This window comes from Eucyclogobius newberryi, unplaced genomic scaffold (assembly GCF_026437365.1).
Source record: "Eucyclogobius newberryi isolate DKJ021-1_F unplaced genomic scaffold, fEucNew1.0.hap1 SCAF_14, whole genome shotgun sequence".
In the NCBI taxonomy this organism is placed as follows: Eukaryota; Metazoa; Chordata; class Actinopteri; order Gobiiformes; family Gobiidae; genus Eucyclogobius; species Eucyclogobius newberryi.
Genome location: NW_027315768.1, coordinates 28946250 through 28972419, shown reverse-complemented (window position 1 = coordinate 28972419; position 26170 = coordinate 28946250). Strand labels below are relative to the sequence as shown.

The following is a 26170-nucleotide window of genomic DNA, read 5'->3' as shown; positions in this document are numbered from 1 at the left end:
TACTACTACTACTAATACAACTACTGCTACGTGTTGGAGTATATCCTGGAGGACATCCGGGCCCGGAGCGACTTGGCCCTTTCTCTGCTGTATCAGGAGTACACCACGTACCTGAGCCAGATGCCGTCGGGTTCGCTGGGCAGCTACGACCACTATCTGTACACCAGTGTTGTACCTGAACGTTCATAATTTTGGTGAACGTGAACTGAACGCACGGTATTACTGCTGAAGAACGAAACTGTGAACGCGTTCATTCTGGTGTCTGTGAACGGCAAAATTCGTTCTTTTTATTTTCGTTCAATAAAGTGTCAGATTTCTAGAGACTTCCAGGCGAAAAACACTGTTATGTTGCCCAAAAAGAGCCTGTGTCTGGCAAGTGTGAGAGCTCCAGTTGTAGAGGCCATAGCGCAGACAGAGATTTGGCGTGTCGCACCGCACTGCACATGTGCATCATCCTGGGTAAGGATTCAAAATTGGATATGAAGATGAAATCTGACACATATTTTCAGCATTAAACTAATAAAATAATTGCTGCCTTTGGTTGTATTTGGGCTGTGGAAATAATTTAGATCAATTATTGCATAATATTGAAAAAATAACTAAACTAGTTCATTTTCTGGAGCTGTGAACTTAGTTCAAAATTTTGAATTATAAACTATGAACTGAACTAGTTCATGTAGAGAGTGAACTTTCCCAACACTGTCTGTACACGCTGCTGTCCGGGCTGCAGGAGAAGCCCGAGCAGAGCGACGGGTGAGAGCGGACGCCATTTCACCCGCATTGTGTTTTTAAAGGGCTGTTTGTTTGAAAAATAGACCTGGAGTTGTGTTAAGCTGCATTCACACTTGTTTGATGAATCTTGTTTAGTATGTCCTCTCTCTGTGCCTGTGTGTTGGGGGAAAGCTAGGTTTATCTAGCTTTTGTAATTCTCTCTGTAGCCTGTAGATGAAGCTCTAAATCAATTCCTGTTGTGTGAAACGCCTGACTCAGAGAATGGTATGAAAGGACGAGGACAAACTAGATAATGTGCAATGGCTGAAGCCATTGCGAGTGTCTGCATTCTTGCGTAAAAGTACTGCATGTGTGTAGTAAAGACTTTATTCTTGTTAGGCTCGAGCCATGGAATGGAATGTTCATTCCATGGAATGCTTGAGTCTATTATTCTTCCCCTGGGGGCGCGGCGCCGGGCCGTGTGGAATACGAAACCAGACTAAAGAATATTAGAATAAAATCTAAAGAATAAAGAATATTTTTTAGACTTTAATATTGAAAGTATCTTTAGCTCAAGTACTAGTTTGTTTAAGCTGAAGTTGTGTAATGTAGTTTAGTTAGTTATAGAGTTGGGGCGTGTTGAAGAATGTGCCGAGGATGAGGATGTTCTAACTTTGAAACACCAAAGTAATGGAAGAAGAACTTCTAAAGAATACAACACCAACGTCTCAAGAATAAAGTCTGAAGAATAAAGTCTGGCGGCAATTTAACACTTGGATACCAGCACAACAACCAGCACAACAACCAGCACAACAACCACAACAACGACGGCGACGGCGGCGGCGGCAGCAGCAGCAGCAAGTAGTTTAGTTGTGTAAAGAAGTGTAATGTGCAACATTTGTGGAAAAGGTACTGCATTTGTGTGAAAGTGCTACATGCGTGTAACACATGTGTGTCAGAGTACTGCATGCGTGTAACACATGTGTGTCAGAGTACTGCATGCGTGTAACACATGTGTGTCAGAGTACTGCATGCGTGTAACACATGTGTGTCAGAGTACTACATGCGTGTAACACATGTGTGTCAGAGTACTGCATGCGTGTAACACATGTGTGTCAGAGTACTGCATGCGTGTAACACATGTGTGTCTGAGTACTACATGCGTGTAACACGTGTGTCAGAGTACTGCATGCGTGTAACACATGTGTGTCAGAGTACTGCATGCGTGTAACACATGTGTGTCAGAGTACTGCATGCGTGTAACACATGTGTGTCTGAGTACTACATGCGTGTAACACGTGTGTCAGAGTACTGCATGCGTGTAACACATGTGTGTCAGAGTACTGCATGCGTGTAACACATGTGTGTCTGAGTACTACATGCGTGTAACACATGTGTGTCAGAGTACTGCATGCGTGTAACACGTGTGTCAGAGTACTGCATGCGTGTAACACATGTGTGTCAGAGTACTACATGCGTGTAACACGTGTGTCAGAGTACTGCATGCGTGTAACACATGTGTGTCAGAGTACTACATGCGTGTAACACATGTGTGTCAGAGTACTACATGCGTGTAACACATGTGTGTCAGAGTACTACATGCGTGTAACACATGTGTGTCAGAGTACTACATGCGTGTAACACGTGTGTCAGAGTACTACATGCGTGTAACACATGTATGTCAGAGTACTACATGCGTGTAACACATGTGTGTCAGAGTACTACATGCGTGTAACACATGTGTGTCAGAGTACTACATGCGTGTAACACATGTGTGTCAGAGTACTACATGCGTGTAACACATGTGTGTCAGAGTACTACATGTGTGTAACACATGTGTGTCAGAGTACTACATGCGTGTAACACATGTGTGTCAGAGTACTACATGCGTGTAACACATGTGTGTCAGAGTACTACATGCGTGTAACACATGTGTGTCAGAGTACTACATGCGTGTAACACATGTGTGTCAGAGTACTACATGCGTGTAACACATGTGTGTCAGAGTACTACATGCGTGTAACACATGTGTGTCAGAGTACTACATGCGTGTAACACATGTGTGTCAGAGTACTACATGCGTGTAACACATGTGTGTCAGAGTACTACATGTTTTGTTGAACATATTCAGACTTCCCGCCCGCCATGTTTTCCTTATTGTTTCAAAGGTTTAATGCAAACTTGATCATTGGGTTACATTGTAATAGAAAACATGTTTTTTGTTGTTGACATAAACATTTATTCAAACAAACCATTTTATTTTATTTTGCTCTACAGCCACCTGATCCATACTTGTCGATCAAGGCTTCCATGCCTAAACAGGTAGGTCTGTATTCATCCATTTGGCACTCTTCCCCTCTGGGCCGGAACTCAATCCATGTCCTTTCACCGAGCAAATAATCATACCTAAAATAAAGTTTTAGTTAATCCAGTTGGTAGCAGTAGTTTACTTTCAAAAGCAGTGTTCTGTTCTTAATTGGACAAAAACACATTAAAATACACTTACGACTGAGTATGTGCATTATTCAGCGTGTCCTCCGATGTGCCCATTATAAGGTATCTTTTATTTTTCTGCAGATTTAAACTCTCTCTGCAGTGGGAGAAACTAACAAAATTGCGTAGTTGCCCTTCAGCGTTTTTATCATATGTTCCTGCAAGTTACAAATTATTTACCGATTGTGAAGCAAATAAATATGAATAATAAAGTATAAATTTTCAAAAGACCAACCTGCCTTGATGATCAGCTCGATTCGCATGGCGTAGGTGTCAAAAGACACGTCATAAGCTACTTCTTCCAGAACGACATTGTATACTAAACAAAAAGATCATGTTTCTGTACTTTTCTCCTCACAGTGAAATAGCAGAATGTTCGTTTACCATAATCAATCCTGCTGGTCAGTGTAGATTCACAGGCTTTGGCAATGCGATCCCTGTTTTTGTTTTGGCCTTTCTTTTGCATGCTACAGTTTTCTAAAAGTGTATCAAATAAATGCATAGATAGATTAATACTATTTCAACCACTCAAAGTCCATATTGCATTATTGGTATGGTCAATGTTGTTTTAAAACTCTGAATTGTATTACCTTCAGCGCACAGGCATTCATCATTTTGGCAGCGTCTCAATATCTGACCATCTTTCTTTTGTGGGTGATAATACTTTACACATTTTGTTTCTGTAAAACGTTTATAATGCCAATTTCCTTTTCATACTTTCTTTAAACGTGCATAATTACCTTCATAGTATTCATATATGGACACAGAGGCTGGCTGTAAAATGCCCACTTTGAAAATCTGTCTCAGTCTAATAGGCAGCACCTCAATTCGATCGTGAGCGACCTGTAAAGACCAAATGTCCCGTCAGGGTCAAAGGTTAAAGGCTTGACTCCCAACAATATTACCAGACCTTGTCCATATAGAGAATGAAGGAGCCTTTCTCTAACAGAGCCTTGTTGAACTCCCAGTGGGAGATGACGCGGGCGCGGTTTTGAGCTAACTACAATTAGACAAGAGAGCAGACACCAAACCACATTAATGCAGTTAAAACAAAGAGTGGACACAACTGAAATCTTACTGCATCCAAGTCTTCATTCATAGGCATGAAGCCAGTGGGTAAGGAAATATCCAATATCGACATAGAGGCAGGTTCCGTGTTCTTGAAACTATAAAACCAAAAACATTCTTTAAAACACCATATAATTGAATTTATTTTAAACTTTTACTTACAAAAACTCAATTTGCAGATTGTAAATGTCTCCATCGTTCTCATCAACCCTTTCTGATAAAACAAAACATATGTAATTATTAAAAATCTGTGGAAAATGTACTGAAAAAAGAAGAATTTACCAAGGTTGAAATCCAGTGAAAGATTGAAATTTGTACAGTCGCTCACAGTTTCTATTGGCACAGCATAATACTCTGTGACCAGCTGTAATACAAGTGAACTATTAAACAAACAATGAGACAAAAGGAGGTGATTTTAAGAAGTTAAAGTGTTTTACAGTCAGAGTTGCCTCTCCTGTGCCTTTCGCGACCAGTTTCACACTTCCATCTACTTCAAAGTTCTGTTTTGAGGTCAAAACAAAGAACAAAGGTCAGACACAATCATGACGATGCGACTGCTTGGCCTGTCTGCACTGCATCATCTGACCTTAGAGCTCCTTGTGATGTGGTGGTTTCCTTGGTTGAATTTGAAATTGTAAGGAGAAGTGCGGCCTGGGACCGTCAACTTCACGTCCAAGTCATAGTCTGGCTCTTTAGCCACAGTCCAGTACTCAGACACTGCTTGGTACACCATTATTGTGGCCTAAAAAAAAAAAAAGGACATATTTTAACATTTTTATAGATTATCATAGAAGTACTTTGTCTGACCCGTCCCCTATGACCTGTTTGCCATGGGAGACCCCACCAGGGGCCTGCCCCAGAAAACATAGCACCCAGGACACTTCCAGGGTGTTCACTATAGGCCACTACAGGCCGCTTTAGGCCACTACAGGCTGCTATAGGCCGCTATAGGCCGCTACAGGCCGCTACAGGCTGCTAAAGGCCGCTACATGCCGCTACAGGCTGCTAAAGGCCGCTACAGGCTGCTAAAGGCCGCTACAGGCTGCTAAAGGCCGCTACAGGCTGCTAAAGGCCGCTACAGGCTGCTAAAGGCCGCTACAGGCTGCTAAAGGCCGCTACAGGCTGCTAAAGGTCGCTACAGGCCGCTAAAGGTCGCTACAGGCTGCTGAAGGCCGCTAAAGGTCACTACAGGCTGCTAAAGGTCACTACAGGCTGCTACAGGCCGCTAAAGCAACTACAGGCCGCTACAGCCCGCTACAAGCTGCTACAGGTCGCTACAGGCTGCTACAGGCCGCTAAAGCAACTACAGGCCACTAAAGGTCACTACAGGCCGCTACAGGTCGCTATAGGCCGCTAAGGGAACTACAGGCCGCTAACGGTCACTACAGGCCGCTAAAGGTCGCTACAGGCCGCTAAAGGAACTACAGGCGGCTACAGGGTACTAAAGGTCACTACAGGCTCCTACAGGGCGCTAAAGGTCTTGGATGTTTTAAGGTTTTGCCCTAACTGCGCATATTCAGAGGTGAAGCAACAGCAGCTTTCAACAACTGACTTATTGTCTTTTGTTTGTAGCTAAGGCCCTGTTCACGTTTCGACTGATTAGACGATAGGTAGAAATACAGGACGGGACATTGAGAGAGTGACTCATACAAGTACCTGGGTGTTCATCTGAACCACAAACTGGACTGGACTCATAACACAGACACACTGTACAGGAAGAGCCAGAGTCGGCTCTACCTCCTGAGGAGACTCAGGTCTTTTGGAGTGACAGGGCCACTCCTGAAGACCTTCTACGACTCTGTGGTGGCATCAGCCCTCCTCTACGGCGTGGCCTGCTGGAGCAGCAGCATCACAGAGAGGGAGAGGAGGAAGCTGGACAGAGTCATCAAGAAGTCCAGCTCCGTCCTGGGCTGTGCTCTGGACTCGGTGCAGGAGGTGGGGGACAGAAGGGTCCTGGCTAGATTCACATCTATGCTGGACCATGAGTCTCACCCCCTGCAGGACACTCTGTCCTCTGCAGGACACTCTGTCCCCTGCAGGACATTCTGTCCGCTCTGGAGAGCAGCTTCAGTGAGAGACTGATCCACCCTCGCTGTGTGAAGGAGACGTTTCACAGGTCTTTCCTTCTGCTGCTGTCAGACTTTATAACAAACACTGTTAGTCCTGAACATGAGCAATGCTGATGTAACCATGTGCAATACCATCATATTCATGTGCATATAACTGATGAAAATAGAGTGTTTATTTTACCAATATTATTTGTATTATCTTACGCTAGCTGTTTTTATTTTATTTTATTTTTTCTTTATTTTCCCCTCCATTCCTTATTAGGAAATGAGAGGTTCTGTCTATAGCAGTTTTTGTTTAAAACAGTTTTTGTTCATAAGAGTTTTGTTTATAAGAGTTCTTCTATCAAGAGTGTTTTTTAAACTTCCTATAAGTTATCTGTCCTTTTCCTCTCTATCTTCCTGCGTTGCAACAATGAAATTTCCCCATGTGAGGACAATAAAGGAATATCTTATTAGCTCAGTAGTAAAGACCTTTGCCTATTGCATTAGCTCAGTAGGATAGGCCTTTGCTCTTCATGTGTGTATGTGTGTGTGTATGTATGTACATAATGTGTGTATGTATGCATGTGTGTATGCATGCATGTATGTATGTACATAATGTGTGTATGTATGCATGTGTGTATGCATGTATGTATGTACATAATGTGTGTATGTATGCATGTGTGTATGCATGTATGTATGTACATAATGTGTGTATGTATGCATGTGTGTATGCATGTATGTATGTACATAATGTGTGTATGTATGCATGTGTGTATGCATGTATGTATGTACATAATGTGTGTATGTATGCATGTGTGTATGTATGTATGTACGTACGTGCAGACATATGCATACATATGTACATGTGTATTTATATATGTATGCATCTGCATCTACCTGTATAGATCCATATCCACCGCCCTGCTTCTGCTGCTGAGTGAACCATCGCACAATGGGTCGGGCGTCCTCCAGAAACTGTCATTTGTCAAAGATTTATTGAATATGACAATTTTAAAACAAGAATAATGTTATACAACAAATCAAGTAGTTACAAACTGTATTTTACTTTAATCTACTGTTTATATTTGCCGTATTTTCCAGACTATAAGTCGCACCAGCCAAAACATGCATAATATAGAGGGAAAAAAACATATGTAAATTGCACTGGAGTATGAAATGCAGTTGCAAGTGTGAAAATAACAAATAATATCACATATAAGTATAAATATAAGTATAAGTCGCACCCCGGCCAAAACTATTAACTAACTAGACTTATTGTCCGGAAAATACGGTGTATAATCAATCAAATAAATACCTCAAAGTGCTTTATAGTCAGACAACATTTCTTCAAAAAGATGCTCAGAACTGTTTGCACATTTTCTTTAAATGACTCAACAAAAGACTAAGACTCACCTCGCCCTTGACGAGAGCCAGAAGAGCATAAGCTGTTGCCTCCAGTGAGAACACGTGTCCCTGAGGTGATATCCAATGTGTCCGCTCTACAAAAAGCACAAGTAATGAATTATGGGTTATTCCTTAATATGAACCTTTATGCATAACAGAAAATAAACACATGAAAAGCTGCAAACAAACCTGGAGAAACAAAATTGTACAGAATCTCTTTATTAAGCTTGTTTTCATTGGCCAGAGCATATGATGTAATAGCGACTGCATATGGGTTGAGGAGAGAGGGAAGGCGCCTCTCCAGGAATGCCACCGACTTGTCTATAGCATTAAATATCTGAAAAAAGATGTGCAATAACAAGAAATTAAAAGATAAGCCGGAAAACAGAGAATATCAAACTTACGTTTACTGTGGGGTCACATATTCGTTTGGACTCCTGCATCGCAATGAGACAGAAGGCTGTCATGGAGGCGTCTGAGTCTCTTCCCAGAACATCGCCCTAAAAGTATATTCACAGCAGGCTAGAGACGACTGAGAAACAGGGCTTTTCATCCTTAACAATTCAAATTCAAATGACTATGTTAAATAAATTATAAAAGGGAGTTCAACAAAAGTACATTAGTTATCGAGATAACAAATGTACTCAGAAATGAGGAAAGAGGGCCAGAAAAGGTTTTCACCACAAAGCACCTAAACAGAAGAAGCGGGGCTGTTTTGTGATACTTACAGTGAACTCTCTGTGGTAGATTCGTCCAGTCTCTTTGAACTGACCGTCCGGCTGCTGTGAGTGAAGGATCAGAAACTTCACTGCGTTACAGATATGACTGTTTTCTATTGCAACCAGATTGTGGGCCATGGAAAATACTTTAACTACATAGGCAGTCAACCTTACAGAGAGAATACAGTTAATGTCTGGGGAACAATTTCAGCTTCTCAGTTGTGAAAGAACAGTATTTTACCAAGTACTGGCTTTGTTGTGTGCCCAAACAGCAAAAGATCCATCAGATTTAGCATATTTCATTTCATTCCGATAGCCTGATAACACAACCCACAGTTACAATAAACCTTTGATGGGAATACAATTTCTATTTAATCATTTATATTTGGTGCTACAATTGATACACACCAGTTTTAATATGGCTGAGGGCCTCGCTGCGCTTCTCCATGCCGACTGCTTGCCATTGATTGGTTTTGTCCAAATATGTCGTGGCAATGACAGGCTGAGTCATGAGGTACATGTTCTGCTCTCCATTCCCAGTGGGCTGGCGGATTAGGCTGCCCATGGAGGACGCACCAATGACATGGTCCAGCAGGGGGCTCACCTGCTCTCTGCCTGGGGACACAAATACTTTACTAACTAAAAACAAATAATAATTAAACTTAACAACTTTGTTCACTGTATGATGAGAATGTCACTACTTTTTTGAGCAAATTCTTTTGTCTGTCATGCTGAAGATTTGGATTTTATTTTCCGAATTCAGTATTGAAAATCAATTACCAGTATTCATAATTTAAATTTAGGGAGTGTCTGCAGAGCCGCGGCGCGCGGCTCCTGAAACTGCTGCGCTATTTGACCGCGTTTAGGGTTAGGGTTAGGGTTAGGGTTAGGGTTAAGGTTAGGGTTAGGGTTAGGGTTAAGGTTAGGGTTAGGGTTAAGGTTAAGGTTAAGGTTAAGGTTAAGGTTAGGGTTAGGGTTAAGGTTAAGGTTAGGGTTAGGGTTAGGGTTAGGGTTAGGGTTAGGGTTAGGGTTAGGGTTAGGGTTAGGGTTAGGGTTGAGGTTGAGGTTAGGGTTAGCCATGAGGCTATAAGGGAAGTGCCGCGGTTCCTGAAACTGCGCGGCCATTTGACCGCGCCGCGGCTCTCTAGCCACGGCCTTAAATTTAATTGTAACATAACAAAATCAGAAAATAAATACCAAACATGTTCTGTTTTACTGTTCAAGTAATCTGTGTTGCAACTCTGGAATTTCCCCATTGTGGGACAAATAAAGGTAATCCTAGCTCTTATCTTATAATTATTTAAAAAACAAATATCATTTGGATTTTTGCTTCACATGCAAGATGAGCTAAAACACACTTTCATTTTCTGACTGTGGATTTTATATACTAGGTAAAAAGGAAATTAAATTTGTTTTTCAAATTAAACATTTATTTACTTTACTACAAAAACAAAAAAAAACAGTTTTTTACAGAAATAAAAATTGGTTTTTCAATACTGAATTTTGAAAAAAAATCCCAAATACCCATTAATACACTGACAAACAGTCCACTCCCAGAATAATTATGCCATTGGATAGCAAGAAATACGTTGTCATCTTTTCCACAAATATTTGAGAGTTTTAAGAAAATAATTGAAACAGGTAAAATTCAATTAAGTCTTCATTTTGTGTGTGTGAGTGTGTGTGTGTGTGTGTGTGTGTGTGTCTGCTGTGTTGTCCCTTAGGGAAAAGTACATACAGTAAATACTGTTGTGCAGAGCCAGGATTGTGTCCAAAATTGAGTTTTATAATAGTACCTGACAAAAATACTTTTGCTCTTGATGGGGTATTTGGAACCATGTCAGTTTTTGAAATTGTATTGTTGATGGTCTCTTCTTGTGTGCCACCTGCATCGTGCGGGTTAATGTAGACAACCTTATTTACTGTAGTCAGAACGCCTTTTGGCTGAAAAAGACCATACAATAATCATTCAAATTAAAGTGGACACGGTTAAGCTTTAATTCTTACCACAACGCGTAGTGGCTTCACAACTGCATCGGAGTACCACGAGTCTTTTACAGTGGCTTTAACTTCAATGTATTTTTCACCATCTACCATGGGTATAATAATAAACGGCACAGCGCGAGTGGTAGAGCGTCCCACTTGCACCTGTTGAGAAAACTTGCCACGCTTCGTTGCTGAACTGCAAACATCTGGCTTTTCTATGAGTTCAATATGCACCTATGGAAGAAAGATAAATGGGTGAGTCAATCATAGTTTCAATTGTTCAATTATATTGGTAAATCAAGTCAAACTTTACAGTGATGGGATCATCAATGTAGTTGTGAATAATTGCTCTAATTTCAATCTGTTCTCCAACCACCGCAGAATACGGAAGTTTAAGCTCTACAAAAAACGGTTTAAATACAACAACATCCAAAGGTTTCCCAACACAGATGCCTAAAGAAAAAAATTCAACCAAAAATGTGTTTTTGAACATTTTTGAATTATATGTAGATATAAACCTCTCTTACCAGTATTTTCTGATAGACTAATGCCAGTGAACACCCAGGTTGTGATGGAGTGTTTTAAGAGAATGTACCTTTCAGTTTCACTAAAAACAAAGACAATTATCTCAATCTCAAAACACATTTATGGATGCCGATCTTACCAAATTGGTTTTCCACCACACTGAGGGATTTTTAAGTTAACCCACTGCCAGCTTTCTGGAAATGTTGTCCGAGAAATAATTTCACTGCTGTCCATGTAACTGGTGTCCTCCTCATCTATAGATGTGGAATTTGGTAAACATTGAAATCAGGAACTCAAGCTGAAGTCACTGAGGTTGTTCACAAACTCCTCGGTGGCAGGGCTCCGGGGGTGGATGAGATCCGCCCTGAGTACCTAAAGTCTCTGGATGTTGCAGGACTGTCTTGGTTGACACGTCTCTGCAACATCGCGTGGCGGTCGGGGACCGTGCCTCTGGACTGGCAGACCGGGGTGGTGGTCCCTCTGTTCAAGGAGAGTCACCGGAGGGTGTGTTCCAACTACAGAGGGATCACACTCCTCAGCCTCCCGGGTAAGGTCTATTCCAAGGTACTGGAGAGGAGAATCCGACCGATAGTCGAACCTCGGATTCAGGAGGAGCAGAGTGGTTTTCGTCCCGGTCGTGGAACACTGGACCAGCTCTATACCCTCCATCGGGTGCTCGAGGGTTCATGGGAGTTTGCCCAACCAGTCCACATGTGCTTTGTGGATCTGGAGAAGGCTTTCGACCGTGTCCCTCGGTGTGTCCTTTGGGGGGTGCTCCGGGAGTACGGGGTCCGGGGCCCTTTGCTCAGGGCTGTCCGGTCCCTGTATGACCGGAGCAGGAGCTGTGTTCGCATTGCCGGCAGTAAGTCAGACCTGTTCCCAGTGCATGTTGGACTCCGCCAGGGCTGCCCTGTGTCACCGGTTCTGTTCATAATTTTTATGGACAGAATTTCTAGGCGCAGTCAGGGGTTGGAGGGGGTCCGGTTTGGGGACCACAGGATCTCATCTCTGCTGTTTGCAGACGATGTTGTCCTGATGGCTCCATCAAACCCGGACCTGCAACATGCACTGGGACGGTTTGCAGCCGAGTGTGAAGCGGCTGGGATGAGAATCAGCACCTCCAAATCCGAGGCCATGTTTCTCGACCGGAAAAAGGTGGCTTGCCCTCTTCAGGAGGGTGGGGAGTCCTTGCCCCAAGTGGAGGAGTTCAAGTATCTCGGGGTCTTGTTCACGAGTGAGGGAAGGATGGAGCGTGAGATCGACAGGCGGATCGGTGCAGCGGCTGCAGTGATGCAGTCGCTGCATCGGACCGTTGTGGTGAAGAGGGAGCTGAGCCGAAAGACAAAGCTCTCGATTTACCGGTCAATCCAAGTTCCTACCCTCACCTATGGTCATGAGCTTTGGGTAGTGACCGAAAGGACAAGATCGCGGATACAATCGGTCGAAATAAGTTTCCTCCGCCAAGTGGCTGGGCGCTCCAGGGTGAGGAGCTGGGTGACACGAGAGGAGCTTGGAGTAGAGCCGCTACTCCTACATGCCGTCCAAACAACACTCACGCTCCAGGGGGTCCTTATATACACTTGCTTTGATGTTATGATAACAAATTCTGAATAAATCATGTATTACATTTGTTACATAACGTAATCTACAAAGACTTCTTACCCAGAGTGGTAATCGCATCAAACAAAGTGCCAGATCGCTTTTTTCTAGCAGGAATATGGCATTTTGCCTCTAAAAATAAAACAAAAGTTATTTAAGAGAGCTGTTATTGTGTATCTATACAAATATGAATACGTTACCATGTCTGTAAGGAGTCCCAGCCGCTGTATCAGTATGAAACATAAGCCCTGCATCATAAAACACCCCCATGCTGTTTCTGCCTCCGCCTGGGGTGCAGCCGGTGTCGGCCTTTTCCACGATATCCCACACCTGAACAAACACCAAAAGCATTTGAGCAAGATAGATGACCTCCACTATTTTCATGAAGAACTTGCCTTTTTCTGGGTGAGGAGGTGTTTATTGTTCAGGGCATAAACACCTTTGTCCACGGCCACCAGTCCCACAGTGGCACCCGGGTCTCCAGTGACCTTCAGAGTAAGTTTCCTCCTTGGCTCATATGACGGGACAGGAATCATTGGTTCTAGCTTCAGCTAAAAACAAAACCATAATTCATTACAAGACTTCCGTCCCCATCCCGGGGCATCTTCTCAGTGGGACACAAACCCCGGAACACCTCCCCGAGGTCGTCTCCCTCGGAATACCTCCCCAAGGTCAAGTCCCTCCCGCACCATAAATTGTGTTGGCGAAGCACTGTTTCCCCATCCTGAGGTGCCAGGTGGCCTCCCCGAACTCCTCCACGGCCTCCCCGAATGTATTATATAATATGGATAGATGGGGAATAGAGTGGTCCACTGTTAAAGTGTAAACTTACATTTGAGGACTCAATTCCTTTGAATGTAATGTGACAGACATCAGAATCAGAAATGGTTTATTGCCATTGTCAATGAACAGAATTCACAACCATAGGAACTTGCTTTGATGATTTGGGAAACATAAAACAATGAACTATGATAAAACAACCTATATAAGTCAAAAAGAAAAACAATTAAAATCTGCTACAAGATCAAAAATAAGAATGAAAATTGGTTTAGTATGTACACAAATTTACAGTTGAATTTACATATGTAGTGCAGAGAGTGAACAGTGCAGTGGGTGATTAAATTATGGTTTAAGTGTGTTTAGGAAGTGTTCAGGAATGAATGAGGGAAAGAAACTGCTAACCCTTATGGGGGAAGGTTCTGGTCCAGATGGACCGTAGCCTCCTGCCTGAGGGGAGTGGCCTCCTGCCTGAAGGGAGTGGCTCAAATAGTCCGTTTCCAGGCTGTGACCCGAACTGCACGTCCCAGAGTCCTGGAGACGCTGGAGTCTCTGTTTGTCCCTGGCTGTGGCTCCAGCGTACCACACGGTGATGGAGGAGGTGAGGATGGACTCAATGGTGGCCCTGTAGAACTGCACCATTATCTCAGATGACAGCCTCTGCTGGGCCTTCTTGGGCTGGGGGGGTGTTACTTTCCTCCACTGTCTTCTGGGTGTTGAACTCAGACTACCTCCCTCCTGTAGACGGACTCACCCCCGTCCGCGATGAACCTGATGAAGGTGGTGTAGTCTGCAAATTTGGGAGAAGAGCAGGGGAGAAAGTACACAGCCCTGTGGAGCTCCTGTGCTGATAGTCCGAGTGTCTGACACATTCTTCCCGAGCCGCACTCACTGCCTTCGATCCATTAGGAAGTCAGTGCTCCCCCTGCAGGTAGAGTCAGGCACGTTGAGCTGGGAGAGCTTGTCCTGGAGCAGAGCAGGAGGATGGTGTTAAATGCAGACCTGAAGACCACAAACAGGATCCTACGTAGGCTCCCGAGGAGCTCCAGATGCTGCAGGGTGAAGTGGAGTGCCAGGTTGATGTCGTCGTCCACAGACCTGTTGGCTCTGTAGGCAAACTGCAGGGGGTCCAGCAGGGAGGAGGTGAAGGACCTGAGGTGGGGGAGGACCAGGCGCTCAAGTCCTTAGAAAGCTCCACATTTTATAAAGGAGGTACTTAACATTTACAATTTACAGTCTATGTAAATGTGTTTATTGATCTTTAAACATAATATTGTTGTCTTGTAGATTGTATCTTACCGTTCCCATACAAGAGTCATCAACATCCACCCAAACAGAGTCAGACACCACTTCAGTGGGACTGGGGTGGTAGTAAACAATGAGGCGAAATGATGGTAACATTTGTTTGGTAACTGGGATAATCACAGCAACAGATATTTGACCTTCTGAAGATTGTCTCCCAAAGCCGACCAATTGACCCCTGCTCAGGATCTAAATGATAAAACATGAATTCATTACATTTACAAATAAAAGACCTCATATTACCCCAATTCTGAAATCTATTTGTCTGTGAAATTGTTGCATAAATAAACATACTGACCAGATATGTAATTTCAAATTGTGCGACTTGTGTGATCAGGGATAGAAGGACCTTAAGATCAGACCCTAACTTCAAATCCGATGACATTACATCTACAACAGAAAAGATAACTAAATGACACAAAAGTCAAACAAATCTGCCCACAAGCCAAATATTAAAGTCCATATAAAAAACACCTTCATTCAAACTAAATGCATTATCTGTTGTAGAATCAGTATCAGAAGGTTTATTGCCATAGTCAATGAACAAAGGAACTTGGCTTGGTGAATTGGTGTTACATAAAACAATGAATAATGAATAAGTCATAACGATAAACTATCGGATTAAAAAAGAAAGAAAAAAAAAAGAAGAAAAATAAGAAATAGGCTTAATATGTACACACATTTACAGTTGTACAGATATACATGTGTAGTGCAGAAAGTGAACAGTGCAGTGGGTGATTAAATTATGGTTAAAGGGATAGTGTTTAAGAAGTGTTCATGAGTCCAATGGCAGAGGGAAAGAAACTGTTCTCGTGGCGGGAGGTTCTGGTCTGGATGGACCGCAGCCTCCTGTCTGCGGGGAGTGGCCTCCTGCCTGAGGGGAGTGGCCTCCTGTCTGAGGGGAGTGGCCTCCTGCTTGAGGGGAGTGGCTCAAATAGTCCATGTCCAGAGTGAGAAGGGTCGGCTGTGATCTGACCTGCTCGTCCCAGAGTCCTGGAGACGTACAGGTCTTGCAGGGATGGAAGTCTGCAGCTGATCACCTTCTCAGCAGAGGCACAATGCGCTGGAGTCTCTGTTTGTCCCTGGCTGTGGCTCCAACGTACCACACGGTGATGGAGGAGGTGAGACTCAATGATGGTTGTGTAGAACTGCACCATCATCAGTAGACAGACTCATCCCTGTCTGAGATGAGCCCGATGAGGGTGGTTTTGTCCGCAAACTTGATTCGTGGCTGGAGGTTCAGCAGTTTGTGTAAAGAGAGAAGAGCAGGGAAGAACGTGCACAGCCCTGTGGAGCTCCTGTGCTGATAGTCTGAGACATTCCTCCCCAGCTGCACGCACTGCGTTCGATCCGTCAGGAAGTCAGTAAAACGCCGAGGCAGCCTTCAGTGACGCCATCTTGTATGATGGTACAGCTGAGAAGGAGCTACTGTGACTGGCAACACTCTTTCTTTCATCCAACTAACGTTAAAAAGTAGATTATAGTAAAACGCGCCTAAATACCAATTCTGTTGTGGTAAAGACTCTTTTACTGAATTACCAAAATGGCATTGATCCAGAAAAGCAGCTAAAATACTCACTTATGTGAATGTAATTATTGGTGTTTGTCTCATGACGCGTAGCCACCATCGACGCTGTTGTCTGTCTTTCAGGGGGAAGTCGGTCATCATTGGTCCTTGCCTAAATTGACATAATGATTTTAATTGGGGATGAAAAGGCAAAAACGTTCAAGACTCTAATGCATTTCCATATTTCTCTGTTTCCATACAGTAATGGTCAGGCTTTTATCCGACCCCTTGATGTTGATTGTCTGACTGGTCCTGCCATTGGCTCCAGTTCTGCTTCGGATCTGACCAGGCTCCACCACAATCGGGACCTTCTCTGCTGGAGTCCCATCAGGGTTAGTAACAGTAACCTGACATTTACAAAAAACAAAAGCAAAGTCAAAGACAAAAATTGGCTGAGATATATATTGTACTTTACAAAGTTATTACCGTGACGTCAAATGCCATTCCGGCTCTGAAATATCTTGGTGTTTTATCAAAGTTGATGATGTAAGGTGATTCAACAATTTGTATATTCCTTAACTCTCCTTCAACCATTTCACTTCCTATAAAAAAAAATAAAAAAAATACATGAAATAGGAACATAATAATGCATGCATGTGTTTTTGGTTCTACTTTTCCACTTGAGCTCACCGCTTTCTGTGTACACCATGGCTGTTACAAATAAAGATCCTCCAACCAGATCTTCAATGTTTTGGAAAGTTTTGAGGGCCTGATCCTTCTGCAGTGTGGCCTGACCGTCTCCCCCAGAAATCTAACGGGTCAGACAAGTTAAAGAGCATCATTTTCATGTAAAAGACACATGCTTTACAAGCCCTAGGTATGATTTATTAGGCACATATATATATACATAAAAATATCAGTATTAAGCAGATGGAGTACAATATGTAACTAACAACATGAAGTATATCTAAAAATGTAATACTGACCGATATTCTTTGCAGTGAGGACGGGAAAACTTTTCTAATTCCATCTTTCATGACTCCAAACACTACATAGGCTGTACCATCAACTTCTTTTCCAAACAAATAACTGAAACCATAAAGACATGTGACCCTATGATCTATGATTACCTCATAACAAACATCATTTTAATACCAAAACAATTTGATAAACTACTGACGTGGCTTTGACGTTGACGTTGAACGACTCTCTGTCATAATAGTAGAAAGAACTTTCAGATGTCAGCTTCACTTCATAACTGGGCAGCACTGAAAATATGATATACAATATGGATATTATCTAAAATATAAATAAATCTGTTCTTACTCTTCAATTTCCACCAATGCCCTTTTGAGCTCTAGAGAAACGTACCATATTTTTTAACCTGAAACTCAGCAGAGTAAGTCTGCTGTGGGTTGCTTCGAAGCCGGGACACAACTTTCCATTGGCCAATACTGCCGATGGACAGAGAGAGTTAGAAAAAGAAACACAGTACAATCATAATCAGTAATGCATAATAATGACTAACCTGACGTTGTCACCAAGTTGGTATGATCCAGAATACATGCCGGCTCTTAGAGAGGTACGATCCAGCGAGATGACAATGCCCTCAGGAGTCTGAACGAAAGCAACACTTGAACATGGTTAAGATGGTTATCTAAAGAGGAACTAGGTAACCTTTCTGGTGGAGAGTTCGCCACCTGCTTGTCTCCATGGGGACTTTAATGTTTTGCCTGGAAAGTTCCACAGTATGACATTAAACCTATTTAATGGAGACAAGCAGGTGATGCCACCAGGCCAAATTACAGATCAGATCTGTGAAGAGTAAGAATAAAAGTGAGAATACCTGTTTTTCAAAGTATGTTTGAGCAATACAAACACATGGAACAAGTTAAATGTCACACTGTGGAACATTCCATAAAACTAGGGCTGAAACCGACCGAAGAAATTCTAGTTGATTAAAAACATAACCTGTGCATTGATAAGTCGCCTTGTTGTGCTGGCAAAAGCTATGAAGTTCCTCTATGATCAGACCCTGTGACTCAAACTACACTGAAAAGAGCACAATAGTTCACACATTTTATGAAACTTCCCCATGTGGGACAATAAAGGAATATCTTATCTTATCTTAGGACATACTTATATAGAAAACTACTAAACAGTACTTGGTTTGTCAAAAGACAGACTCCCAAATCTCAAAATGAATGCTTTCTTTTTTTCTTCTTCTGTGGTCCATATTAGTCTTTATAATCCCAAAAACACAAAGAGTTGACTAATAAAACCTTTGGTTGACTAATACAGGGTTTCCCAAACTTTTCAGGCCGGGACCCCCAAAATAATCATACGACCAACACGGGACCCCCACAGTAAAACAAAATAGACTGTAATAATTTAAACTTGTAAATCTTTTAAGATTAGGTTTATTTGTATATATTTATTTGTTTATTATGTTATCCAACCCAATTTCACTAAAACCTATTTTTTTTAATAAATAAAAAACACAGAATAAAGTGTCATAATTTTAAAATTTCATGAAAATTACCTCGCGACCCCCACCTCATACTTCGTGACCTCTTGGTGTGGTCACGACCCCAACTTTGGAAACCAAATTAGTCGACTAAACAACTACTAACAGCTCTACAGGCAACACAACCACATCCAATAACAAAGGGTTTAAAAATCCTTTGAGCACTCACCACAATCTCCAATGTAACGGTGGCAGGATCTCCACTTGATTCATCGTTTCCAATCGGCTTCATGCCCGGCGTCAGAGCAAAGATTCTGAAATAAACTGTGACAAAAAAAACGTTTGTGTCATGTAGAGTTTACAAATTATACTGAGTAAATATTTTAGAGCAATTTAAAGAAACATCACGATGACCTTTACTGTTGGGGGTGTACAGGGTCTTGTCAGTTTGGATGAACAAGTATCCCGACTGAAATGAGACTAAGACAATCTTCTCCAAAGTGCATCCTGGGAATTGTGCTAGCAGGTGCACATACTGTTTTTCTGAAGGATTTTTATCAAAACTGTCCGGAGGGATCTGACAAGGAATGAATAAAAAAATGTAAAGCCTGGCATGCGGTTTATAAAAGTTATGAAATGATGGTGAAAACTGAATTATTGTTTACCACAAGTTCTGCAAGGGCTTGGTATTTGTTGTCATTATTGAGAGTCACAATTGTATCCTTGAGTTTGAGGTTTTTTGTTGGATAATTCCAGGCAGAGATTACAACATTCATGGGCCCCTGTCCAACGCAGTCCTGACACTCCACAAATATGTTTTCTGCAGTTCCCACTCGCAGCAGGTTGGGGGCAGACAACACTTTTCTGTTCCAAAAATAAGACAGAGGTTTGCAACAAAAGGAGTAAGTCTGCAGAAATATATTTTATCTTTTGTTGTAATGTTGAGATTAAAAAAAACAAAAAAACAACAACAACAAGAACAAACTTAAAACAAACAAACATATTTAAAAGAATAAAAATAAACATAGCTTGGCGTAGAAGAATAAGGAATACAATTAGACAGTAAAGGTGGTATCATCCAAAGCAATGAGGGGTTAAGGCATACTATGTTTACATTAATGTACATTTTGTCCATTGTTTATTGTATTTGCCCATTTTCAAATTGAGTCCAGCGGTTATTTTTTCCATGGTGCGTATGTTGGTTATGATGTCCTTCCAGTCCTTAATTGTCGGAGCACTTTGTGTCATCAATATATTTTTGTGATTGCCTTCTTCCCGGCTACCAGAAATCACTCTAAAGACTTTATTTTTGTGTTTAATAGAGCATTATTATTATTTTGTAGCAACAATAATACCTTATAGCTATGGTACAGAAGACATTTTGACCACTCAATTCACCTCTGCTGACCCTTCACTGAAAGAATTTATATTGACTTACAAACCAACAAACCCCCAGTGGGACCAACCAGAACACTGAACTCTGATATTTGCTGACAGGTATTTATTGCCAAATAGAAATGGGGCCAAAATCCACATTACTTTGGACTGTGACACAATCTGGACGTATGTAGCAGTAAATTATACACAATTTATGCATTCCCACTCAGGAGCGAGACTGGGGCAGATTTGGCAATTACACTAACGCCTAACGGGCTGTTAGGGAGCGATGTTTACTACTGCATATGTTGGCACTATATTGTTGTGCGCAAGGTTACGTGCTGTTTAAATAATAAAGGCGGAGCCTCCTGTTACTCTTCTATCTCCCCGAAACAGAGCGGCTGAGCAGCGTGGCTACCGAACATCAAAGACACTCCTGTCTCCTGTCTGTATTGCTAACTTGGTGGACTACTTGTAGTATTCTGTAAATATGTCTACACAAGCAGAAGGCACGAGTGAGAGTTCCCGTGCACGTGCAGAGCGACCCGCAGCAGTAGACTCAACACGGACATTCAATTGACGGTCTTGGCTGGTCCCCCCTTCTGGCTGGTCCCCCCTTCTGGCTGGTCCCCCCCTCCTGGCTGGTCCCCCCTTCTGGCTGGTCCCCCCTTCTGGCTGGTCCCCCCTTCTGGCTGGTTCCCCCTCCTGGCTGGTCCCCCCTTCTGGCTGGTCCCCCCCTCCTGGCTGGTCCCCCCCTCCTGGCTGGTCCCGCCCTCCTGGCTGGTCCCCCCTCCTGGCTGGTCCCCCCTCCTGGCTGGTCCCCCCTCCTGGCTGTTCCCCCCTCCTGGCTGGCGAAACCGGGGGCGATCTCGCTTCTCAGCCGGGGCGAGTGGAGCGGCTCTGATCCGGCAATATCACTAGTGGGAACAAGTAGGAGCAAACTGATTCGGGGCACCCCGGACTAAAACGCAAGTCAGCTGCGCAATTAAAAATCAAGCATACTGTATATTTGAAAATGTTTGCAAACAGTAATTCTAAATGTCCTGTCGAGTTTCTTATATTATGTTTTTGTATGCCATGTATAGCCTTTTGATTATTGGACATCCTGAAAAGGCTGGAATGTGACTTTCTAATTTGTATCAACCAATAAATTGATTTCTCTTTCATGTCCTAGAGCAAGTGATTCATTTGAAAATGCAAACTTACAGTGGAGCAGCATCAGTACCAGCAGTGATACAGGCCAGGCCCAGAGAGGCCAGGAGCCACAGCAGAGTCCTCCTCATCCTTCAGCTCAGACCAGCTCTAGTGCGGCGCTCCCTCAGGACACGCTTTTATCCACTGTCCCAAAGGTCCTTGTCCCATGAGTAAACATGAATTGATTGAACCATTTCCTGACAGCGATTGAGAAATGTAGTCTGTACAAAGACATATGCAGGTTTTTTTTGTGCAAGAATGATGCAGACCAATAGATGGGGCATGTGTGATTTTGTTACCATTATGTTACAGCCTTATTCCAAAAATGATTAAATTCATTATATGCCTTAAAATACTGCACAAATTGTCCTTAATGAGAATGTGAAAGAAGGTTATTTGAAGGTTTTCACCGAGGATGTCTCTGTACACTGCTGCAGTCTTTTTTTCTTTTGTTCTTCGAATTCAGGGCTGCAACAAACATCCAAACTATCTCAACTGTCTATTTATTTAAAAGTATTTTTTTTGGTGGGCAATATTTGGCTTCGGGCCCTTGTCACTTCGGGGCCACCCAGGTTCAAATGTTGATTAGGCAATACTCACAGCGAATCAAAAGATTCAGTTGTAGTCATCTGTTTTTTGAAAAACAAGACATTTCAACTCTCATCCAGGACTCATTCTCAATGGGACACTCATGGACGAATGACGGATTCACATCAAGTGAAGCCGAAAGGCATTTATAGAGGCTGAGAGCATCTAGAGCCACAACAAATAGGCTAGAAAATGTTTTAATATTATAGACAGTTTTCTAGTACATTTTAATATGTCCCATTTGGCTTAAAAGTGACAACACAAAACAATTATGCAAATTGTGTTTAATTGTCATAAAGGTCATTTTGTTTGTTTTCCAGTGAAACTTGTGGATGGTATTGTGTCTCAGAGCTCTTTGGATCAGTGAAATCCATCTCAGACACCTGTGCCAATTAGTCTGCCAGGCAAATTCAATTAAAGGAAAACATACTGTTGTGGAAGAAAATACCAGACGTGTCAACTCTATGTAAACTGATAATTATGCACCAGTACTCTGATGTGTCCTGATCAAAGTCCGGAATGGAGAGAAACTCTGGGGTCCAGGATGGGCCTCTTTGCCTTCTGGGGCCTTCTGGGGCCTTCTGGGGGCCTTCTGGGGCCTTCAGACGGTCGGGATGCAAATGTAATCAACTACCTCTGTTCTTTGTTCTTGACCCTAGCATTTGTCTCAGAGCCATTAACTTTCCATGTGACGTAGGTCATGTGACCACCGGTTTGACCTGTAATCTATAAAATGAACGTGAATCCCTTGGTGGGGTCCAGAGCAATGTAGGATCAGACAGACGTGTGGCTCAGAGAGTGACTGACGAGTCTACATGAGGAAGAGTTTCATTCTAATTGCACAACAGGATTAAACATTCACTTTTGAGAAAAAAACAACTCTGTTCCATTGTTTTACTTTATTTCATGATGATCGTTATAAGAGAAATTCCACAACAGTACTTGCCAGGCTCCAACATCAACCGGCCGCAGTGTTGTGGGTTCAAATCCCTCCTCTGACAATTTACTGCATGTCCTCCCCTCTCTCTCATCCCCCATTTCACACTGTCTTCTCCTATTAAATGAAGCCTACAAATTAAATATGTTTATATAAATAATTGAGTGCCTTGGACAAGGTATGAAAACCTTAGATGTTTTCTGAAAAGGAGTGTCTACAGAGCCGCGGCGCACGGCCGAAACTGCCATGTTATTTTGTGCCGCGGCTCCTGGAACTGCTGCGCTATTTGACCGCGCCATTTTCGACCGCGCCGGGTTAAGGTTAGGGTTAGGGTTAGGGTTAAGGTTAAGGTTAGTGTCAGGGTTAAGGTTAAGGTTAGGGTTAGCCATGAGGCTATATGGCAGTGCCGCGGTTCCTGAAACTGCTGGGCCTTTTGACCGCGCCGCGGCTCTGCAGCCACGGCCTTTCTGAAAACGTATGCGTGATCAGTGAACTATTAAGAGATTTGTAGCGGATTCAGAGCACACACGGTTTTGTGCAGATAAAGGCACAATAAGGAAGGTTTCTGCCAGACAAATACTTTGGCTTAATTGAGCAGCAGCTAAAATGCCATAACAAAGCAGCAAACAGGTATTTGAAGCTGCTGGTGCCTCTGGAGTCTCGCAAACATCAAGGTGTAGGATCCTCCAGAGGCAAGGAGGAAGCGGAGTCATATTTTGGGCTGTATTCATGCGGAATCATGCGGAACACCAGTGTTGGGAAAGTTCACTTTCTACATGAACTAGTTCAGTTCATAGTTCATTATTCAAACTGTTTAACTGTTAGTATCCGCTCTGCTGAGACTCTATTTCCCATGTGCCCCTTGTGTTTGTCATGTGCTCCCATGTTTGTTTTTTGTATGCCATGTGTTCCTGTGTCTCCGCCCCTCACCTGCCGTCTGCTACTTCCTGGATTTCCCAGTCACCTCCCACCACACCTGCTGTCAGTTAGTCTTCTCATTACCTCAATTAGTTTCTCCTGCCACTTGTTTGCTCTCCACCAATCACCTGCTTCTCTGTGTGTATTTAAGTTCAGTCTCCCCTTTGTCTGTTCGTCATTTGATGTCTGTCCTAAAAGACTCTTTGTAACTCCTGCCCGGCTCTGCTCCTGGTTTGTGTTCCTGCCTGCTTACCAGAGCCAAGTTTGTGCTTCCTGTTTTCGACTTTTGGAATTTTGGACGTTTTGTGCTTTGCCTTTGGATTTTGAACATTTGTTAAATAAACTCTTCTTTGTCTTTATTCTGACTGCTTTTGGGTTTTTGCCACCGGGATCTCAACATTAACTAAGTTTACAGCTCCAAAAAATGAACTAGTTCAGTTATCTTTTTCAATATTATGTTATAACGTTTTTAAATTATTTCCACAGTCCAAATATAACCACAAGCAGCAATTATTGTATTAGTTTAATGCTGATGTGTCAGATTTAATCTTCATATCCAATTTTGAATCCTTACCCAGGATTTACATTCACATTGAAGGTACAGCCTTGACCAAAGGCAAAGTTTGCACAGAAATGTTAGATTGTTCCCATCCTCACCGACCGCATCATAAAACTCACATAACTGTTCGTAGGGCGACTCCTGCTGCTGTCGCGTCCATGCTGCTTTTTGTTTTGATGCGCAGTGCGGTGCGACATGTGAAATGTCTGGCTATCGGCCTCTACAACTTCGGAGCTCTCACACTTGCCAGATATAGGCTCTTTTTGGGCAACATAACGGTGTGTTTTTGAACGCGTTCATGAACATTCGTTCAATGAACGCATTCAGGCACAACACTGCGGAACGTGTAGTGTTCATTGTGGATTATGTGTCATTGTTGTGGTGGTGCCAAATTAGGTCCCTAAATGAAGATAAGTTTGCTATGTTCTTATTTTCTTATTTCCTCGTGGCGTGGACGGCCGATTAGTCCTACCACGTATCAATCATAAAACTCACCTACCGCTCACCTGCAGCCTCGTCTGCTCGTCCCCATGAGAGCAGCACTTTTCCGCGTGTCTAAGTGCATGGATCTATCATAATATAGTTCCCTCAGAGTACGGGACAAAATTAGGACGGAGAAAGACTGTTCGAGCTGACTCAGAAGAGACAAATTGCCGAAAAATCGTCCATAACGCTTTTAAGTCTAGGAGCAGTACTACTCTCTGGGGCTTGGGCCTTCAGTGAGGTCATACACAGTCCCAACTGAATGAATCCACCTTGTATTACCATCATTATGATGCCATGGCTCTAGGCACTATACATTTAGACAGAAACGCAGTTTAAACAGGCGTTGCATCACCTTGTCCGCGCCAATGTCTGTGCGTTCTCCACACGTTGTCCGTGCGAATGGTGAAGGCAAACAGCATCATCTTTACTCTGGAACTTTTAAATCAACAATAAATTCATACAAATCCATTTGTTTTCATGTGGCTTTTTCTGTCTCAAACTCTAAAATGAAGTGAAAGTTGTAAAATAAGAACAGTTTTATCTGTGGAAAGGAGACGTCGCTCACAGACAATGTTTTTTGAGATATTTCTGAACAATAAAAACAGCTGTAAGTCAATAAATGCAAGATCAATCAGATTAATATCAGACTGTGGAACGTTCCAGGCAAAGAACCGGCATCTCCATGGTAACAAGCAGGTGAAAAGTGACACAGTGTACCTTTTTTAAATACACACGTCTTTGTGTGGACGTGTTTAAACTTTTACATTAAGTTCATCCCACACACTTTTTTGGCAAATTCTTTTCTACTCTTCGGAGAAAGATAAACTATTTTATTCCTTTCAAACTCACATGTTTGTCTTTCTTAAACAAAAGCAGTGAGTTAAAAATAAAACACATTCACGTTGAAACATTTAGACACAATAAATCAATAAATATTTGCACCTTTTAACATACCGGCGTTTGTCTTAAAGCTCCAGCGGCAGATATTTAGTTTGGGCTGAAAAAGCTGCCAAAGGAAATTCACGGTGCTTTGTTTGAACACATTAGTGCAGCTTTAACTTGTGTCCTGTACATGTGATCACTGTTATTAAAGGTTTGCAGTGAGTCAGGGCTGTGGACGCGTCAAAATCAGTCTATCACTCACTCTGTCAACTTTATTTATATAGCACGTTCTTTACAATCTTTACTCTGGAACTTTGAAATAAACTATAGTCATTGTACAAAAGGCCCCATAACTTCTTTGTTTCCATGCACTTGTAGTTAGTGGGGCGTCCAGTAGGGGGCGCTCCAGCCTTTGCTTTATGACATCAGCTGCATTTCTTTCCTTTCCGTTGTTAAAGGGCGCTTCTGCCTTTGCAGGATTGCATGCTTTATGACATCACTGTGCTTTATGACATCACCGTGCTTTTATAAGCGCTTTTATCACTCTTTACTCGTTCTTTTATAAGCGCTTTTATCACTCTTTACTCATTCTTGTCAAAGTCTAACTCGCACTCGCTCTG

The 26170-nt window shown here is 42.6% G+C and overlaps 1 protein-coding gene across 1 annotated transcript; it reads right to left on the bottom strand.

Annotated features, from left to right (window-relative positions):
• Nucleotides 1–2969: 2969 nt before the first annotated feature.
• Nucleotides 2970–21337, bottom strand: LOC140359094 (complement C3-like). The gene is given in 42 exon segments (XM_072443968.1): nucleotides 2970–3117; nucleotides 3218–3362; nucleotides 3440–3523; nucleotides 3589–3681; nucleotides 3795–3884; nucleotides 3945–4047; nucleotides 4115–4204; nucleotides 4283–4370; nucleotides 4435–4486; nucleotides 4555–4636; nucleotides 4710–4772; nucleotides 4859–5014; nucleotides 7221–7298; nucleotides 7737–7822; nucleotides 7917–8122; nucleotides 8124–8227; nucleotides 8456–8615; nucleotides 8688–8763; nucleotides 8855–9061; nucleotides 10243–10390; nucleotides 10454–10666; nucleotides 10746–10885; nucleotides 10960–11039; nucleotides 11097–11234; nucleotides 12492–12540; nucleotides 12620–12688; nucleotides 12757–12886; nucleotides 12952–13107; nucleotides 14633–14824; nucleotides 14934–15025; nucleotides 16215–16314; nucleotides 16403–16549; nucleotides 16629–16744; nucleotides 16833–16953; nucleotides 17129–17231; nucleotides 17323–17410; nucleotides 17514–17596; nucleotides 17671–17759; nucleotides 18839–18933; nucleotides 19024–19186; nucleotides 19275–19473; nucleotides 21193–21337. Coding segments are annotated over 42 exon segments (4896 nt in total). The 5' UTR covers nucleotides 21270–21337; the 3' UTR covers nucleotides 2970–2972.
• Nucleotides 21338–26170: the final 4833 nt, after the last annotated feature.